The 22,078-nt window shown below is 35.2% G+C and overlaps 1 protein-coding gene across 1 annotated transcript in view; it reads left to right on the top strand.

Moving 5' to 3' along the window:
* The window catches only part of GPR137C (G protein-coupled receptor 137C), a 64,437-nt gene that overhangs the window by 35,445 nt on the left and 6,914 nt on the right, over window positions 1–22,078 (top strand). Inside the window, exon 3 of the mRNA XM_056134111.1 lies at window positions 152–380. Coding sequence (XP_055990086.1) covers window positions 152–380 — 229 coding nt within the window. The remainder of the gene's footprint in view (window positions 1–151; window positions 381–22,078) is intronic.

The raw sequence follows: 22,078 nt of genomic DNA, 5'->3' as shown, positions 1-22,078 counted from the left end.
AAATATTAATTTCATAATAGCACAAATATCAAGTTTCCATTTAGTGAACTTTAGAAAGCATTATTTTCCCAAAAGTAACAGATTAGTTCATAATGAAATTTAATTCTTTATTTATTTTATAAATATTTAATAAACTCATTTTTTCTTTCAGAATTCTTCTGCATTTGGGCTTTATATTGGCCAGCCTCCTCTTTTTAGTGGTGAACTTGACTTGTGCAATGCTAGTCCATGGAGATGTCCCAGAAAACCAGTTGAAATGGACTGTGTTTGTTCGTGCATTAATTAATGATAGCCTATTTATTCTTTGTGCCATCTCTCTAGTTAGTTACATATGCAAAATAACAAAAATGTCATCAGCAAATGTCTACCTCGAATCAAAGGTAGGTTTATTTCTTAAATTTATACTTGAAAATCTAAGTTCAATTCTTTATTATTTGGACTATATTTTAGTTAAAAGTTTGTATTTTTGAAAGTATTCTGAATATTGCATATGTTTCTGACCATGAATTAATCACTAGAAATTGAAAACTATTCAAGTCTTGGCTCTACTAGATGATTTTCTTTTAATAAGTTATACTAAACATACTATATTTTCTATATAGCTTCTGAATTGGAGGCTGATTAAATGAAATGTACTAGAATTTACATAACATATCAAATAGTTTAACAATATAAAGGCACACAACTTTAGATTTCATCTGAGAGGAGGAATTTTGTCAACCAGATTTGACCTACATACATTTGGGTGACATTTGATAAAGTGACATTTGAATAAGGGGTTTAGAAGATGTTGCTTTATACCACAATATAAAGTCTTTATGATATTTTAAATCATGTTATTAAATTTATAAATGCCTTATTTTTTTTCTTTCATTATACTTCGCTTCAGCAAGCAGAAACCAAATGATATCTCATTGGTAGAAACCATGGAAATTTCTAGTGTTCTTGATTGACAGTGATTAACACTGTGGTTGAGCGGATCATCACAGTGTGTATGTAGCATAGGAGAGGGGGAGTAGAGGTATGTGGATATTGTGGTGTGGGCTTGTTCCCTTGAGCTGTTCTGACTTGGCTTTAATTTACTGATATGAATAAATGATAAAGTGATTAATGAAGGAAATAGGCAAGATAAAGTCATAAACAACTAATTTGATATATTTTTAGACTTCTGGATTGTTATCCTTAACATAGTCCTAATAAATAAAGACACCATAAATTTATGATAATAATTTTATCCTTTAAATTTATTTTAACTTCACATTTTAAACAGTAAAATACAGAATAAATACATGTAGAGAGCAATGAAGAAGGCTTTCAAATCTATTCATCGTACCTTGACATTTTTTTCTTTTATTCTAAAAAGTTAGTTCCTCAAATTTAAATATTTTAGCTGATTCTAACTTTAGTTCAAGTGTTAATAATAATACTCATCAGAGCACCACCCTGTAGCCATCCTCGTCCCCCAGCAATACCCAAACCTACCAAACACTGCTAGAAGTGGCTCCTATTTTTTACAAAAAAATATTGTCACTTTTGTGGTAAATAGGTATTTGGAAAAACAGTAGCATCTTTACTTTGTATAATAAAATTGCCACAAAATTCATACATCTTGCTCATCTAATATAAAGTATAATTAGATATGACTGAATTTAAAGGCATCTTTTCTTGTTACTTTACAACTTTTTTTTTAACATTTACAACTAGAAATCTCTGATATTTTAATAAATTAAAAGTTCTTTCTTATTTTTTTAATTTTTTTATTAGTGAGACACCAAGAGGTATCGTTGTAGACTTACAAATTTTGTGCTTGGGTTTCAATTATACAATGATCAAATACCCATCCTCCACCAGTGCCCATTTCCCACCACCACCCTTCATCCTCCCTATCCCACCCTGCCTCTGTGGCAGGGCATTTCCCTCTGTTCTCTCTCTCCCTTTGGGTGTTATGGTTTGCAAAAGAGGCATTGAGTGGCAATCATGTTTGGTCTATAGTCTACTTTCAGCATGCTTCTCCCATCCTGGGAGGATCCTCCCAACACCCTTTATTTGGTGCTCCCTTACAACTTTTTAGTTTGTTTCACTTACTTTGAAATAGAGAACTCTGAGTATAGTAAAGTTGCCAGTCTGATAAGAAAAATTCATATAACAACTCCTCCAGAATTATTTCAAACATATTTTCCTATAATAAACATCATTATAAATAATATCAAAATATACATTCATAATATTATTACTATTATTCTAAAAGTCTTAAATTTAAAACCTGCATAGATTCAGAATTCTCGAAGAGAAAAAACATGCCTCTACAGGTAAACATAAAATGATAGATTATTTGTGTTATGTTTTACTACTATATAGTTCTCGATCTCCTTAATTAAATTCTTATATAAACTTAAAAATCCCTAAGTAACTTTTTCAAGGAGTACATTTTATTGCTTTTGTGTTTTCCTTGTAAGATCACTAATCTCTTATGTCTTTTTATTTTTTACTTTTATCTAATATATATAATAACGACCATTTCCTTTATTCTGTCAACAAATTGATGAGCATTTGCCTCCTCTACATACAAACAGCACTGCATCATATTATCCTACGGTGTTTTTCTTTAAAACTCAGACTTTGGGGCTGGAGCGATAGTACAGCAGATAGGGCGTTTGCCTCGTATGCAGCTGACCCAGGTTCGATTCCCAGCATCCCATATGGACCTCTGAGCACTACCAGGAGTAATTCCTGAATGCAGAGCCAAGAATAACCCCTGTGCATAGCCAGGTGTGACCCAAAAAGCCAAAAAAAAAAAAAGTAAAACTCAGACTTTGGTCTGTTTTCTCCTTATTATTCCATCCTCCGTACATATTTTTGAAAATAACATCCTTCATAATTGATTTCAATTAAATCTTACCTTCTTAAGGAAGATATTCTAATTAGCACACAGGATGCTTCCTCTTTATATTTGTATATTTATTTTTTGCTCTCTTTCAGAGTATAAACTTTAAAACCAGTTCCTTAATCTTTAATTTTTCTATCCCTCTTGGTCTAAAATAGTGCTTGACATAATTATTGATAACTAATCAATAATTATTTGTTGAATATATTCCATACCTCTTTGCTTACATAGTTTTACCCTAATACCAAATGAGTTTTCACAATTAGGTTGTGTCAGGGGCAAATGAAACCAGTAAACATGCACACAATCACAGAATTAAATCAGCATTCAAACCCAGGATATATTTCATGCCTCTGCTAGAAATCACCACTTTTAATGACCATGAATTGACTCCATTTGCATTGATACACTACCTTTTTTTTTTAATTTTTTTTTATTAGTGAAACACCATGAGGTACAGTTGTAGATTTACAATTTTTTGTGCTTGGGTTTGATTATACAATGATCAGATACCCATCCCTCTACCAGTGCCCATTTTCCAAAACCATGGATAATATCCCCCCCACCCCCATCCCCCCATCCCCCCCTGCCTCTGTGGCAGGGCAATCCCCTGTGTTCTCTCTCTCCTTTTGGGTGTTGTGGTCTGCAAAAGAGGCATTGAGTGGCAGACATCTTCAGTCCATAGTCCACTTTCGACATGCATCTCCCCTCCTGGGAGGGTCCTCCAAACACCCTTTATTTGGTGTTCCCTTCTCTATCTGAGCTGCCCTTTCCTCTAGAATGCCCGACTGGCCACTAAGCTATGGAGTAATCCTCCTGGTGCTGATCTCAGCTATTCTTGGGTATTAATCTCATATTTAGTTACTTTATATCCCCCAGATGAATGCAATCTTTCTATGTCTATCCCTCTCTTTCTGACTCATTTCGCTTAGCATGATACTTTCCATGTTGTACCACTTGTATGTAAATTTCATGACTTCATCTTTTCTAAGAGCTACATAGTACTCCATTGTGTAGATGTACCAAAGTTTCTTTAACCAGTCATCTGTTCTTGGGCATTCAGGTTTCTTCCAGTTTCTGGCTATTGTAAAGAGTGCTGCAATGAACAAACAAGTGCAGATGTCACTTCGACTATACATTTTTGCCTCTCTGGGATATATTCCCAGGAGTGGTATTGCTGGGTCAAATGGGAGCTCAATTTCTAATTTTTTGAGAATCGTCCATACTGTTTTCCAGAAGGGCTGAACCAGTGGACATTCCCACCAACAGTGAAGGAGTGTCCCTTTCTCGCCACATCCACGCCAGCATCGGTTGCTTTTGTTCTTTTGAATGTGGGCCAGTCTCTGAGGTGTGAGATGATATCTCATTGTGGTTTTGATCTGCATCTCCCTGATGATTAATGATGTAGAGCATTTTCTCATGTGCTTTTTTGCCATTCGGATTTCTTCTTTGAGAAAGTTTCTGTTCATTTCATTGCCCCATTTTTGGATGGGGTTGGATGTTTTCTTCTTGTGGAGTTTAACCAATATTTTGTATATCCTGGATATCAACCCCTTGTCAGATGTGTATTCGGCGAATGTCCTTTCCCATTCTGTAGACTGTCTTTGTATTTTGGTCACTGTTTCTTTGGAGGTGCAGAAGCTTCTTAGTTTAAGATTGTCCCATTTATCTATCTCTGTTTTCACTTGCTCGGCCAGTGGCGTGGCATCTTTGAAGATACCATTAGCTTCAATGTCATGGAGGGTTTTGCCAACTTTGTCTTCAATGTACCTTATGGTTTCTGGTCTGATGTTGAGGTCTTTAATCCATTTTGATCTTACTTTTGTACATGGTGTTAGGCAGAGTTCTGAGCCCATTTTTTTGCATGTAGCTGTCCAGTGATGCCAGCACAATTTGATACACTACCTTTTATAGTTAGCCTTGTAAATGTACATTTTTAATTGTAGTAATTTATGTCTGAATATTTGTTGTTATGCATATTAATTATTTCACTAGCATATTCTTACTAGATGTTGCCCTCCAAAAGAATTAACCATCTTTATTTAAGTAAATCTCATTTTATCTGCTTCATTAGTATTTGGGTTCAGTTTTTACATATTCTGGTTATTTTCATTGATGTATACTGTTAACATTTTAATTTAAATTTAACTGTAGTACTGTAGTACTGTTCTCCAGTTGTTCATCGATTTGCTCGAGCAGGCCCAGTAGCATCTCCATTGTGAGACTTGTTACTGTGTTTGGCATATCGAATACGTCAGAGGTAGCTTGCCAGGCTTCACCGTGCGGGCAAGATACTCTTGGTAGCTTGCTGGGCTCTCCGAGAGGGGCGGAGAAATCAAATCTGGCTCGGCTGGCTTGACTGCACGCAAGGCAAACACCCTACCACTGTGCTATCACTCCAACCATAATTTTAATTTAACTAATATGTATATATATATTTTCTTGTTAGGGATATCCTATACAGTTCTATATAAGTGAAAAATATTTCTTGATTTTTAGAGCAGAATCTAGATATTTATAGTCATATATTTGGCCTCTGTATTGCATATATTAAATGTGCTACCTTTTTTAAGAACAGTAACTCATATGTCTTCTGTACACTTAGTTAAGAATTGAGGTTTAGTGTTATTATATCCTTTTCAGAAACAATCATATTGCTATGAGTTTGCTCACCTGTTTATTCTATAAATATAATAAATAATAAGTATTTTTCATATCAAAATGTTTTATAAAAGATTTTTATTAGGGTCAAAATATTAGAAATCAGTCTTCTTGAAACTGCTTGCCAAAGGATTAACCAAGTTGATATTTTTAGAAAGTGCAATAGAAATATTATTTAGCATTTATTTGTGGGATATTATTTAGCATTTATTTGTGTGTATGCCTTAATGAAAGAATAAATTGCACAAGAGAAAAAAGCATATATTTAGGGACAGAGATGTTGCTCCATGGTAAAGTTTATGCCTTGTATGCATGAAGCCTTGGGATCAATCCCCATTTACACACACACACACACACACACACACCTGCACCCACATACACACACAGAAACAAAACAAATTTAAAACCTGTATTATTCAAAAGGAAATATAAAGCTTCATCCTGAAATTTACCATATCCCACAAATTCATTCCTATTATTACATTTTTTAAAACATCTTGAATTTTTAAGGTTTAACTTTTAAAAATATTTTGTATTTATATTATTAAAATTTTTGTGTCCTTTTTAGGCTTCAGAGTATAAGCATACTTTTTCATAAACTGAAAAAGGTAACACACTATATAACACAATGAAATAATTACACTATAGAGTCATATAGAGTTATCAGTCTTCCGATTTATATCAGAACTCTGTGACTCAAACCACTTAGTTTTTAAACCATAGATAAGTTTATAGGCCTAGTATTATTTTCTCACCATATTATATAGCTTATGTAACAGCTTATCGTTAGAAAATCTGAGCAAATTTTTCTGTTTTGCAGAAGGTTATTTGGTAAATTTTCTTGGGTTGGTTTTATTTTCCTGTCTTATTTATCTATCACTGACTCTTCACTGTATTTGAACCTCAGTGTTGACAAATTCTATATCACACTTTCACCTTCTACTAATAAATAAATTTCTCATGCTGTTAATAACTCTTTTTAAGACTGTATATGCCAAATTTTAACCATGGGCTTAAGAGCAGTTTATTAGGTAGATTTCAAAAAGACTGCTTGTCTCTCTATTATATATAATTTTCATAATCAGTTTTGGTTTGCTTTTTTTAATTCAAGAGTGAATTTAGAGTCCTGGTAATTATAGGTAGAATTGTCTAACCTTTAGTCTCAGTTTACAGAGGATTTCAGTATCTTTAATGTTAAATTTTTTTCTTTTTAATCAGTGTTTTTCATTAACTAGAACAGTGGTATAATTTGGTTCTCCTTTTCCAAATACAAACTTTGCTTGTTAAATATTGACAACTGAAATAGGTTATTTCTTCTCTTTCACTCAATGTTTTACATTATAAGTTTGTTACTTTGTGTTTCATGTTATTTTATTTTATATTTAGCTTATTATGTAAACTAGTAAAGGAATTTAGAGCAATATGTTTTCTCAAAATTTACCTTGGCAGCTTTCCATAATCTTGTTATATTGTGGCAACATTCTTACTGAACAAAAACAAGAATATTTAATTTTTGGATTTCAGCCATATCTCAAATTTTGCATATTTACACATCAATATGAATCAGATATTATTTATATCTATAGATCCTTCTTCAGCACTTTGGTGGAAAGTCCAAAATTCATACTTCTGTCCATTTTCCCTAACTTCCATAAGAAGTTATCAATTTTACTCTGTTTGATTATCCATTCACAAAACGACACTTATGGACTTCAGGTTCTTGTCTTCGAAAATAAACTCTGGATTATTAAATTCAAAAGTTTAGTAAAGTAACTAAATACTAGAGATTTAATGTACAACAAACAGAATGACATCATATAATTGTTGTTTTTCTAAAATAAAACTGGAAGAGAAAAAACTTGGTCATTAGAAAGATAACCTGAAGGATGTGTAGTCTGTCCACTACCCTACTATCCTGTTTTCCTGTTTTATCCTCTATCCAATGTAGATGATTGCAACATTTGTACCAGGATTGCATTATGTATCTATCCAGCCTGTACCCTGGATAGAATGGGCTTTTCAAATATATATTTTAACTTCACACTTTGACCTATGTCAAAACATATGTAATTAATTCCATGTAAGAAATATGTATCACAACATACTCTCAATACTTTAAAAAAAGAAAAAAGTGCTGATCAAATGCTTTTTTTTTTTTCTTTTGCTATTGTGTTGTTCAGAGGCAAATATGTGGCTCACCAATGTAACGGTGCTAAGTGACTTTATGAGGGGCTGGAGCAATAGCACAGTGGGTAGGGCGTCTGCCTTGCACGCAGCCGACCCGGGTTCGATTCCCAGCATCCCATATGGTCCCCTGAGCACCACCAGGGGTAATTCCTGAGTTCAGAGCCAGGAGTAACTCCTGTGCATCGCCAGGTGTGACCCAAAAAGCCAAAAATAAAAAAATAAAATTTTAAAAAAAGAACGAAAAAGTAAGTGACTTTATGAAATCAACTTTTGGTTCCAGGTCTACCTCTGTTTTCTTTTGTTTTGTTTTTAAATAGATTTTATTGTTGTTTTGTTTGGGAACCAAACCCAGTATTTCTCCTGTCTCTGCTCTCAAGAACATTCCTGGTGGGCTGCCACATGTAAGGCAAGCTCCCTGTCCCCCATATACATGTGTTTTTTAAAAAAATTTATATGTGTCTCTGTAACTACATAACACTGCCCCCCATATATCCTGTGGGGTTTTTTTAATTGCATATGTTCTCTGTAACTACTTCAAGTTCTCTTGCAGTGATGTTGTGACATAAATATTAAAATGGGTTGGATATACTTTGGGATATAAGTTTTTTCAGGCTTTTTTTTTTTTTCATTTTTGGGTCACACCGGTGATGCACAGAGGTTACTCTTGGTTCTGCACTCAGGAATTACTCCTGGCGGTGCTCAGGGGACCATATGGGATGCTGGAAATCGAGCCCAGGTGGGCCATGTGCAAGGTCCTACCCGCTCTAGCCCCTTTTCAGGCATTTTGAATTTTTAAATTATGTTGGAAACATCTTAGAGAGAGACAAGTATATCAAAGTGAAAACTGGAAGCCTAGAATCAAACATATATGGATGTGAATCTCATCTCCTTTGGTTCTATGTAACACTGGATAAATAATAGCATCTCTAAAGTTTCCTCTTTTTGATATGTAAAATGGATTGATTGCACTCTTAGTAATAAAGAATAGTCCCTACCATATAAAATCGTGATAAGGAATAAATGAAAATGCATAAAGTGCTTAGTAAAGTGAATACAAAGGTCCTCATATGTGACAGGCAGTGAAAATCTAATACGAAGTTTTGAATACCTAAAGTTGTTGGCAAGAGGCCCATATAAATTTCTCTAAAAGGTTTAATTAATATGACAATAGAATAAATATTATAAAACCATAGAATTTCTCATATTATTTCATTTGACTTGACATAATTTTACCATATATATGCATATTCTACTCAGATTGTGCTAAGGGTTGAAATCTCTGATAAATCGTATTTCATGTACCACTTCTGGTCTTTCTTGGAAATTTATATTATTGGAAAGAATATAAAATATTATAGAAATATATAATGGACTTTTTAATTGAGATATTTCTTAAAAATCTTTATTTGCACAGGCATGATAAACAATATTTTGTTGATAAATTTTATGTATTATGAGCTTATATAAAATATTAAGGATTTTGGCTTTTTAATAAATTCTAGGATAACCAGTCATTTATATTTAATTGATGTGATTGGTAGTATTGTTCATTTTCTCCCTTGAGAACTTCTTATTCCTGTTTGCTTTACCTTCATATGCATGATTTCTGTGGTAAACCTGAACTTATTATGATTTAATCCCTCCCTTTACTCCTGTTCTGGTAATCACTATGTGTTGTCAGAATCTCTATTTTTCTGCTTTTATTGCACGTGAATGAAATTATATGATCCTTGTTTCTTTGACTGACTTGCCTAATTTAGCTTAATTCCCTCAAGGCCCATCCATGTTGTCCAAAGTGCAGGATTTCACACACACACACACACACACACACACACACACACACACACATACACACCTGAGTAATGTTCCATTGTGTTTATGTATTATATTCTTTTTGTGTGATGTGTGAGTGGATAATGGAAACTTTGATTGTGTTTTCATGTCGTGGCTGCTATAAATAGTACACCAGAGATCCTAGGTGTGCAAATGTCCTCTCAAAGTAAAGCTTTATATTTTGGGATAAATTCACAGAAGTAATGTAACTGGATATATGTTTATATGTCTAAATAAGAGTGCAAAGGTAATCAGTGTCTGATACTTAAGATCAGCTTTTCATGGGGGGCGGGGGTGCCGGGGGGAAGGTCGGTTTATCTCAAATCCAATTAGTCATTTGTAAATAATACATTCTCCTTTTCACCCACCCTCTTTCCCACTCTCCCCCTTCTCTTTCTTTCTCAATGCGTCCTGTGCCCCAATTCTTAACAATTTTACCTTCTGTGTGTATCTTCCTGTCCCACATTCATAAAAACCTTGATGCATATTGTAATATTGTATTATGAGAGAACATCAGCACCCTGAACAGTAGCATTTAACTAAAATGCATTTGCCTTGTGCACTCATCTCATCCTAAGGACTAAAGACCACACAAGTTAATAATTAACAAAACAATCTAAAATACTATTAGTATCTCTTCAACTACCCTGAAGTATGTCTTGGCCAAAATGTAGGGATAATTATAGTGTAGAAATAAAGTCTGCATCCTCCTCTGCAATAAATGTGATTTCCACCTTTCCAGTATTTCACTTGTTTTACTGGGACTTACTTTATCTATACTGAGCTGAAATGCTTCTGCCTTTGATACTTCACTTTATTTACTCCACACCTTATTTTCTATCCTTTTGCTTAACTGACCCACCACATGCATACTTGTACTATTTTTTAAAGTCCCTTCTTACAACCCAGGGCTTATATCTTTTAACTGTTTATAAGCTCAAGTAGTTTTGTGTTTTGTTTCTGTTTTATTTGGGAGCCACAACTGGCAGTGCTCAGGAGTTACTCTTAACTCTGCATTCAGGGATCAGTCCTGGTGGGACTTGTAACTATTTGGGGTGTCGGGGATCAAGCCCAGGTCAGCCACCTGCAAGTCAAGTGCCCTACTCACTCTACTCTCTCTCCAACCACTCAGGTAGTTGGTTGTCTTTTTTTAATCCTGTAGTTATAGACTCTTTTACTGTATTAACCAGTATTTCTGCTTTTCCTCATGACAAGAAATTTTACTCAGTAAAAGCCTCTTTTTACTGAGTAAAATCCATAATATTGGTAGAATCAAAGGAGACTTTGATCTAATTGTTTTGAGGTTTATATGGGGGAAAGTCTTCCAAACAGTGCTGGGAGGCCACCAAGATCACCAGTACTGCTGGGGAGGACTTTGGTTACTTGGGATCTATTACAGAATCCTGAGCATGCCCTCCTGCCTTTGGAGCTACTTCCCCAACCCTAAATCTGATTCCATTGTGCCTTAAACAACATAAAAAAAAATTTTTTAACTCTTTAGGCCTTGTAATTATCCAAATTTTTAATTTACTAATTGAGACTGATGTTTATTATTTTAATGCTTAGCTTGACATTTCATTTCAAAATAGAAATCACATTTTGAGACACTTTGAAAAATTATGAACAGGGTTCAGTTTCTGACTGAGTAGCCTCTATTGGATCAACTTTCCAAAGATAGCAATGAGAAATTCTGGACCAAATATGAAAAGCACGGAAGACACTGGAGAGCAACCACTTAGAAGAGAGAAATGACACTGAGTAAGTTTCCTGTTTTTTACAGCTTCTAGCCTGAGAGAAGTTTCCATCCATGAGTCGGTCAAAATTTGAAGATAGACCAGCTGTTTTATCTGCTTGAAGAACAAGAAGTCAGAATTCATAGAAAGTGAGAAATCTCAGGAAGAAGAGAGCCAGAGAGAAGTCCTAAATTCTGATAATAAATTCTGCCAGATTTTTCTCTGATATATGAACTAACATCTGCAGGACACACTCCAAGTAGCAGGAATATAGATAACTGAGATTCCAACTACTATTTAGAATGGAAGAAAGTTTGGATTTTGAGTCATTTACTATTTTTTTTAAAAAACAATGCTTTTCAGAAGAAAATAATAGAATACATATCTTATCATTCACAGTGTCCAGCACACATTACAGTTACTAGATAAAGGAAAATTCAGAAGAGAATCAAGAGAGACGGTTCCTTTACTTGGAATAGGATATACCAGTTTTATTACAAAACATTTCATAATATGCTCAAATATAAAATAAATTATATCTGAATAAATAAAAAGAAAAACTCAAGGGACATGAAAACTTAAAATTAAATTTTATAGCCATGAGTGATCCCTGGGCACAAAGCCAGGAGTAAACCTTGAGCACAGCCAGGTGTGGCACAAAAACCAATAAATAATTTTTAAATAACTGAATAAAAATAATTTCTGTAGTAGAAATTTAAAAGTTGTTGGTTGGGCTTAAGTGACTAGCGGTAAAATAATCAGATTAACTTTAATAGAAATTATTGATATTGAAAAACTTAGAGTATAGGACTGAAAAATTATAAGGATTATAAATGAAGAGTCAGTCACTAGACTGAATTATAAATAGAATTCCCCACCCAAAATAGAGGGAAAAATTGATGTTGGAAAAGCATTTGAAGAAAGAATGGTTTAAATTTTCCAATTTTGTTGAAATAAATATAAATTCTAAATATCACAAAGTGCTTAAAAACATAAAGAAAAAGAAAATCTTGAAAGCCAAATAAAGTGGCACACAGGTAAGGGAACACTGATTCAAATAATCACTCCTCATTGGAAATAATAGGACCCAGAAGACATGGAAACAATGTTTTAAGTGCTAAAAAAAAAAAAGTCAATTCTGGAATCTATAACACTGTAGCACTGTCCTCCCATTGTTCATCAATTTGCTGGAATGGGCACCAGTAACATCTCCATTGTGAAACTTGTTACTGTTTTTGGCATATCCAATAGCCACGTGTAGATTGCCAGGCTCTGCCATGCAGGTGGGATACTCTCATAGCTTGCCTGGCTCTGCGAGGGGGCAGAGGAATCGAACCAGGTCGGCTGCGTGCAGGGCAAACGCCCTACACACTGTGCTATATCGCTCCAGCCCCTGGAATCTATATATAGTAAAATTTACCTGGAGAACACCCAAAGAAATGAACAACAAAGAAAAACTTCTTCAGATAAAAGAAAATTGAAGAGGGGTTCATTACCTGCAGACCTGCACTGTAAGAAATGCTGAGAAAATTCTACAGACAAAGTAAAACCAGTTTGAATTTCAACTTCTCAAGAAGGAATGAAGAATACAAGATATAGTAATTATGTGGTAAATATAATTTCTATAAAATAAATGATTACACAAAGCAAAAATATAACACAATGTGAGACTTACATAACTGTAATACATAATTCTGTGTATATTTTATAGCACTATAATAAAAAAAATTGATAAATGAACCCATATAGTAGCAACATTCTTAAATTTGTATTAAGTAGTATGATATTACCTATTAGATCTTTTAAAAATCTAAGGATATGTACTCCAATCATTAGAGTAGAGGTAATCAAAACTTTGGTCTCAAGAACTTATTAAACTCCTAAGATTATTAGACTCCAAAGAGTTTTAAGTAATGTAGATTATATCTAACCATATATAACATACCAAAAATAAAAATAAAAAAACATATTCATTTAAAATATGAATAATAAGTCCACTATATGTTACCACATATATATAAGTGCTTTACAGAAAATAGCTTCCAAAATAATTTAGAAAACTGACATTGTTTTACATTTTGCAAATCTCATTAATGTCTTAGCAGAAGATAGCTCGATATTCATGTATGCTTTTGCATTCAATTTGTTGTGATATGTTGTTTAGGTTGAAGTGTATGAAGAAAATGCATCCTCACACATATATGTAGTTGGAAAATGGAGGAGAATTTTAATAGCCTTTTCAGATAATTGTGGATATTCTTCCTTAATACTACACCAAAACTCCGAAGTGGAGGTTTCTTAAAGGTTAGTTGCCTTGTGAAATCTAAAGCCATATTAGTGAACTTTTTGTACTAAACATCTGAACTTTTTAGTCTGTTACTGTTCTTTTAAATGATTTTTGTAATATGCATTATTTGGAAAATAGTTATCACAGATCTTAAAAAGTATAATACTTTTTCAATATAATATCTAGAATCATATTTGCTGACATCACAGTCAGTCTTATCAGAAAGTCTCCTTTGGGGAAACTGCCAGTCTATCAGTGAATACAAATATATATAAATGCTTACGTGTTTTTAAAAAAATTCTAATTTTCTCTTAAAAGTTGATCTTTTATCATTGACGATATAGTCAGGTGTGTTTAAGTGACAGCTTCATTTCATTTATTGTGGGGTGGGGGTTTGAGTTTTGCCTAATAGCCAAGAGAGAATGTCCATTGTTTGTCTACCATAGTTGTCCATCAAGTTAAAAATGGTGTTTCATTTTTCTAAAGAAAGGTGACTAGTTCAGCTTACAGATCAGTGACATCAGAGCTTTCCTGAAAACAATCTCTGTACTTCAGTATATAATGGGATTGTTTTAAGTGTACGTTTCCTCACACAGTACATTAAAATTCTAGTCCAACCAAGATAAATAGAATTTTAAAAATAAAATGGTAGCCCAAGGTCAATAATTAATATATTGTTAACTGCTTTTTAAATGATATGCTTAAATAAAAATCACTTTTTTTATTAAAACATTACTGAATGGCCACTGACTTTCAATATTATAGTATCTCAGGAAGATAATTTCACACTTCTGTATGTTTATGTGTACATATCTCACTACAGCAACCACCAAATGTAGTCCAAAATCCCACTATCAAAATGAAGTGGGCCTGGAGCAATAGTACAGAGGGTAGGGTGCTTGCCTTGCACATGCCGACCCAGGTTCAATCCCTGGCATCCCCGAAGGTCCCCCAAACCTGCGAGGAGCAATTCCTGAGTGCAGTTAGGTGTGGCCTAAAAACAACATGAAGTGTCTGGCATTCTTTTTTAACTGGGCATGTATAGTATAAAGGATACTATACAAAATTTGATAACAGTGCTTTTATTTATTTTAAGAACTAGCAGTTTTATGCACCATTACCTTTGCAATATCGGTAAAAATATGGATAAAGTTGACTCAGAGTAAACAAGAGTTTTTAATCACTGAATATCTTTAGTACTATTTTGGTTTTTTTCCTGGGCATTCATAATCTAGTCAGGTGTGTTTCAAGTGGCAGCTTCATTTCATTTATGGGGGGTGGGGGGGAGGGTTCACTTAAATTTGGTCCCATCAGTAAAATTTTTAATTCATGACTTTTCTATATTTTTTAGAAATGAGTAATTTTTCTTTTTTTCTCTTTATTTATTTTGTGTCACATCCAGCAATACTCAGTGCATACTCCTGATTCTGCACTCAGGAATCATTCCTGGTGGTGCTAGGGAACCTATATGTGGTGCTGGAGACTGAACCTGGGTCTGTCTCATGCAAGACAAGTGCCCTACTTGCTCGCTGTACTAGCTCTTCAGACCCAGACAAGAGTATGTTATTGAATAACTAGTTGGTACTGACATCTGATAAATACAAATTAGCTCTGCTCCACTACAATTAGTTGTAATTTATAAATATGGATCTACGCAAGCTATTAAATTGGTCTTTATGTTTTAAGTAAATTTTTGTATTATTTTGGGTTTTTCCCTGGCAGTGCTATGGGCTTACTCATGGTTCTGTACTCAGGGATCACCTCTGGTTGTGCTCAGAAGACCATATATGGTGCCAAGGATTGAACCTATGTGCACAGCAAGCACCTTACCTGCTGTACTATCTCTGACCCTTGTTATTTTATTATTTTTTAATTTATTGCTGGAGCGATAGCACAGCGGGTAGGGCGTTCGCCTTACACGCAGCCAACATGGCCGACCCGAGTTCGATTCCTCCACCCCTCTCGGAGAGCCCGGCAAGCTACCGAGAGTATTCGATATGCCAGACACAGTAACAACAAAGTCTCCAATGGAGACGTTACTGGGCCCGCTCGAGCAAATCGACAATCAACGGGAGGGCCTTTACCTTTACCTTTACCTTAATTTATTTTGGTTTGGGGGGCACATTTTGCTGTGCTCAGGTCTTACTCCTGACTCTGTACTCAGGAATCACTCCTAGCTAGTCTAGAGCCATCATGAAGTGCCAGGGATCAAACCCAGCTCGACAGCATGCTGTGCAAGTGCCCTTCCCACTTGCATTATCTCTTTGACCCCCTCAGTTAAATTTTTAATTGGTGACTTTTCTATATTTTTAGAAAATAAAAATATCAAAATTTCTTTACAAACTTTCCTCAGTAGACACTAAGCAGTGTTACCCAGATAGACTTTACTAGCCTATTGGCTATTGTGTGTACTTTACCAGCAATGCAGTATAGTAATTTAGCCTGAATAATCTTGAAAAGCTTTCATTTATAGTTTGAGAAAATATTTTTTAATTTTTGCACTAGAAATGTTTGCTACACCTGCATGTAAAATCTCATTTCCTGGCCTAAGCAATAGTACAGCAGGCAGAGCACTTGCCTTGCAAGTGGACTCTTAACAATCCTGAACTAATTATCGTTAATAACTTTCAAATTCCTTTCAGCTAAGCATGAATAGGATCATCAAAATTAGCCTTCAGTGAATTGTAGGACATGTATTAATGCTTTAAAATTAAAGCCAAAGATTAACTCTTTTCATGTATCAACAAATTTGATATACAGAAATATGTAGAGTATAAAAGCAATTTACTAATGCAATCAGTGAGAATATCATAGAGATAGCACTGTCCTCCCATTGTTCATCGATTTGCCCAAGCGGCACCAGTAATGTCTCCATGGTGAGCCTTGTTGTTACTGTTTTTGGCATATTGAATATGCCACGGGGAGCTTGCCAGGCTCTGCCGTGCTGGCGGGATACTCTTGGTAGCTTGCCAGGCTCTCCAAGAGAGACGGAGGAATCCAACCCGGGTGGGCCGCGTGCAAGACAAATGCCCTGCCCGCTGTGCTGGAATGATAGCACAGTGGGTAGGGCATTTGCCTTGCACGCAGCCGACGCGGTTTTGATTCCCAGCATCACATATGGTCCCCTGAGCACTGTCAGGAGTAATTCCTGAGTGCAGAGCCAGCAGCAGGAACCCCTGTGTATGGCCGGGTGTGACCCAAAAAGAAAAAAAATCATAGAGATAGTATACAATAAAATAGAAAGTTATAAAAAATTCTTTGCAGATATATTTCACAATTTTCATTACAACTACTAGAAAATTGATGAAAGATAAACTCCAGGGCCAGATCAATAGTACAGCAGGTAGGGCATTTGCCTTGCACACACCAACCCAGGTTTGATCCCAACATTTCATATGGTTCCTGAGCATTGACAAGGGTAATTCCCGACTGCAGAGCCAGGAATAACCCGGTGTTACTCCTGGTGTGGCTCAAAACCAAACAAAATACAAGTAGCCCTGTACTTATTTTAAAAATTGAAGTTGTTAGCATAAATTTTCCTTAAAATAAAACTCTAGGTTCATATAGTTTCACTGGTTAATTTTATGAGATATTTAAAGTAGAAATAACCCTAACAATTAACAAGATCTTATAGAAAAGAGAGGGAGGAATTTTTTTTATCAGCATGAATTACTGTGATATTAAAACTTGCAAAGATTACAAAATAAATAAAATATACACTAGTGTTTCTTAGAAATAAAAAGCATAAAAGAATTGGAGAGATACCTTAATGAGATGAGCACATGCTTTACATGAAGGAGACTCAGTTCAATGCCAGACATCACATAGTCACCTATCACAAATCACCAATCACAGCTTGGGCTGTCAGCAATGCCCAAGCACAGAGCTGGGAGCAGCCCCTGGGTGCGAACAAAAATCAAAAACTAAACAAGGGTAACATATCATGATCAAGAACAATTTATTCCAGGAGTGCAATACTGGTTTAACATTTGAAAATTCATGTAGTTCATGACATTAAAAGAATGAAGGAGAAAAATAACCATTTTAGTAGATACATAAAAATCATCTGAGAGACCCAGCTAATAATATGGCGGGTAGGATGCTGTCTTACATACAGGTGACCCAGTTCAATCCCCAGCATCCTATTCAGTCCTGTGAGCCCACCAGGAGTGATTTCTTAGTGCAGAGTCAGGAGTAACCCCTAAGCACTGTTGAGTGTGGCCTAAAAAACAAACAGAAAAAAGCAACAACCTACCTCTAAATTTATAGAGAATAGAAAGTATGTTGTTGAATTCGATAAAAGATAAATTTTAAAAATCTAGACATTATCATACAAGAATAAAATGTTTTGCCCTAAAGATTGGACACATATCAGTGATTTCCACAGTCACCATATCTGTTCAATATTCCAAAAATAAAAAGAACCATAAGATTAAAATTGGAAATTAAAAAGTAATATTGCAGATAATATGGTTTGTATAGAACATCTTAAGGAAACTGTTAAATATTTATTGGAACTGAAAAACTGAATTAAGCAAAATATTTATTGGAACTGAAAAACTGAATTAAGCAAGTTCTAGATTTACAGGGCTGGAGCGATAGCACAGCGGGTAGGGCGTTCGCCTTACAAGCGGCCAACATGGCCGACCCGAGTTCGATTCCTCCGCCCCTCTCGGAGAGCCCGGCAAGCTACCGAGAGTATTCGATATGCCAGACACAGTAACAACAAAGTCTCCAATGGAGACGTTACTGGGCCCGCTCGAGCAAATCGACGATCAACGGGAGGGCCTTTACCTTTACCTTTACCTAGGTTTACAGGCTCTAAATACAAAAACTACATTTTTAAATATATATTTGTATCAGAAGTAATCAATTAGGAAATAAGGTTCAAATTGCAACTCCATTGACTGAGGAGAGAGTTCTCAGGACTTGAGTGCATGCTTTGTATGCAAATGCCCCAGGTTTAATCCCTGGCACCACATGCGTCCCCAAGCACTGCCAGGAGAGACCCCCTGAGTGCTCCAAGTTACAGACCAAAAACATACCAAGGAATAAATTTTCTTAAAAACAAGTGATATGTCTACACCAAAAACTAAAATACAAGTGGTACTACATGGAAAGTATCATGCTAAGTGAAATGAGTCAGAAAGAGAGGGACAGACATAAAAAGATTGCATTCATCTGGGGGACATAAAGTAGCAAAATAGTAGATTAATACCCAAGAATAGTTGAGATAAGTAAGGAGGATTACTCCATGGCTTAGAGGCCAGCCAGGCATGGTAGGGGAAAAGGCAGCTCAGATAGAGAAGGAAGCACCAAATAAAGGGTTTTTGGAGGATCCGCCCAGGATGGGAGATGCATGCTGAAAGTAGACTATAGACTGAACATGATTGCCACTCAATGCCTCTTTTGCAAACCACAACACCCAAAAGGAGAGAGAGAACAAAAGGGAATGCCCTGCCACAGAGGCGGGGGGGGGGGGGGGGGGGAGGTGGGAGAGAGGGATACTGGGATCCATGGTGATGGAAAATGGGCACTGGTGGAGGGATGGGTGTTTGATCATTGTAAAATTGAAACCCAAGCCAAAAATTTGTAAGTCTACAACTGTACCTCATGATGTTTCACTAATAAAATTTTTTTAAAAAATTAAATATTTTAGTCAGTGAGTATTATTTATGGATTGGAAGATATGTATTGTTATAATGATAAATCTCCCCACAATGATCTGTATGATTCATAATATATGATTACAATGATTGTAGATTCACAATGATCTATAAATTCATTATAATTAAATGTTACTCAATTATAATCACAATTTTTATGAGATTTAAGAAATTATAAATTAACAAGTAGATTGTAAAATTTTTTTAAAAAAAGCAAAACACCTAAAATACTTAAAATCTAGTCTTTCTGATAGAACTTTCTGTGACGATTAACTTTTCTATATAGCTATTTATTATTCAGCATGGTATCTAGGTCTATGAGACTGCTGAGCACGAAAGATGGCTAATATAACAGAAACTGATCTTTCAGTTTAAAGGAAGATGCCTGCATATGAGTAGTAGCTGTTTTATTGAATGATGCAGAAAGTTACCTTTAAAAAGAAGGGTGCCGTAAGCCCATTCATGTTGAGACTTAGTATAAAGCTATAATAATTAAGCCAGTGTTGCTGACATAAACTAGAGAAACAGATCAATGGAACAGAACAGAGAGTCTACAAATCAATCTACACTTCCATGGTCTTTTGATTTTGACAAAATTGTTAAAACAATTCGAAAGGAAAAGGAAAACATTTTGATTAGTGGTGTTGAAACAATTGAACAACCACGTGGAATAAAATGAATCTCTAATTCTAACTCATGCCACACCATACACATAATTCAAAATAGATCATACATTTAAATATAAGTGAAAAAAGTTTGAAGCTTATAAAGGAAACAGATAGAAAACTTTAAAATTTGAGTACAGGAAGATTTCTTAGGATATTAGGAAACTAATCAAAAAATAATTGCATGCTTAGGTTGTGGCTCAGAGTTAAAGTGCATATCTCACATATATATGAGCCCTGAGCTTGATCCCCAGCACCAATAAATTAATAAATCAGTAAACTTAAAAACGATAAATTTTCAGGGGCTGAAGCGATAGCACACGGCCAACCCGAGTTCGATTCCCAGCATCCCATATGGTCCCCTGAGCACCACCAGGAGTTAATTCCTGAGTGTAGAGACAGGAATTACCCCTGAGTATCACTGGGTGACCCAAAAAGAAAAAAAATGAAAAATTTTCACCACAAAGATAAAAGACTAGGAAAGTATAAAGTAGATAATAAACTTGAAAATATTTATAATATATATACGTGACAATTACTCATTTTCCAGTATATATAAAAATCTCCTAAAACTCAATTTAAAAAAGACACAGCACAATTCAGAAGTGATCAACATATTTTAATAGACTATTTACACAGAAGATAAAATAATGATCAATAAGAATAATAGCACTAATCATTGGGGAAGCATTAATTTCCGAAAGGTTATATATCACCACATATCCACCAACATGGAAACTATTTAAAAGACTCTCTAGGAGATAGAGCAAGTGGAACTCTAATGCTTTGTTAGAAAATGTAAGATTATATAACCATTTGGGAAAAGGTCTGACAGATTTTAATACATCTCAACTAGTGACCTACAACATGGCCTAGTAGTTACATTAAGTTGTTACCCAAAATAAGTGAAAATATATGTCCAGAAAAAAAGATTGGTTTACAAATGCATGTAGAAATTGTCTATAAGCAGGAAAAAAATGGATCAACAGAACTGTGATATAGTGGAAATTAATGTGATTCATTGTTCTGGTGTTCCTAAGATTGAGTTTTCCAGAGTATGGATTTTTGTGCTAAAATCAAGAAACCCTTAGCAAATCAGGATGAGTTAATCACTCTAATTACCCATCTTAGCAACACAAAGATCTGTGTTCTTTTGTATCCAATAACTTGGTGTTAATGAATTTCAAAACTAGTATGAGGCATGAAGAAAATTCATATTCTCTTATTTCATTTATATGCTCGAGCGGGCCCAGTAACGTCTCCATTAGAGACTTTGTTGTTACTGTGTCTGGCATATCGAATACTCTCGGTAGCTTGCCGGGCTCTCCGAGAGGGGCGGAGGAATCGAACTCGGGTCGGCCATGTTGGCCACGTGTAAGGCGAACGCCCTACCCGCTGTGCTATCGCTCCAGCCCTTTATATGAAGTTCTAGCATAAGCAGAACTAAATTGTGGTCAAAACGAAAACACAAGAGTATTCATGTCCTGGGATTTGGAAGAGATGCATATAACTGGTGTGATGGAAATGAATGTTCTGATTTAGAAGGGTAGGATCACATAGATGTATTCACTTGTCAAAACTAATTGATAAGTTGAATTTCTGCATATTTTCATTCTAAACATGCCTACAGAAGCAGTTATAAACTAATGTTATCTCAATTAAAAAAATACCTGTACACAAATTTTGAACTCTAGTTACTGTTATACATACTCAGGTGGTAATGTTGTATAAGTAACAATGTGATGTGAGTTAACAAATGTGACAATTAGCTCTACCTGTAATGTGTGGGATCTTTTTTTTTTTGGCGGGGGAGGGGGTGCATATCCAGTGGTGCTCAGGAATTACTCTTGGCTCTTCACTTAGGGATGGATCCTGGCGGGATGAGGGCTGTAGGGTGTCAGAGATTGAATCTGGGTCAGCTGCATGCAAAGCAAGCACCTTACCCTCTACTTTCAATCTGGCCCCACATGTGAGATTTCTAAAGAGGGTTTCGTAGATATGTCACCGATGGGGGCCAAGGGGAAAGATATAGCAGCATTCTTTAAGATGGCTCCTGAGTGGAATTCTGTTTTGGATCCATTTATTTAGGTTCTTACTTCTGGTTCTGTGCTCAGGAGGTTCAGGGATCACTCCTGGAGGTACCATATGTGGTACCAGGTATT

This window comes from Sorex fumeus, unplaced genomic scaffold (genome assembly GCF_029834395.1).
Source record: "Sorex fumeus unplaced genomic scaffold, SorFum_2.1 ptg000098l, whole genome shotgun sequence".
Classification (NCBI taxonomy): domain Eukaryota; kingdom Metazoa; phylum Chordata; class Mammalia; order Eulipotyphla; family Soricidae; genus Sorex; species Sorex fumeus.
This window is presented reverse-complemented; position numbering and strand designations above follow the sequence as displayed.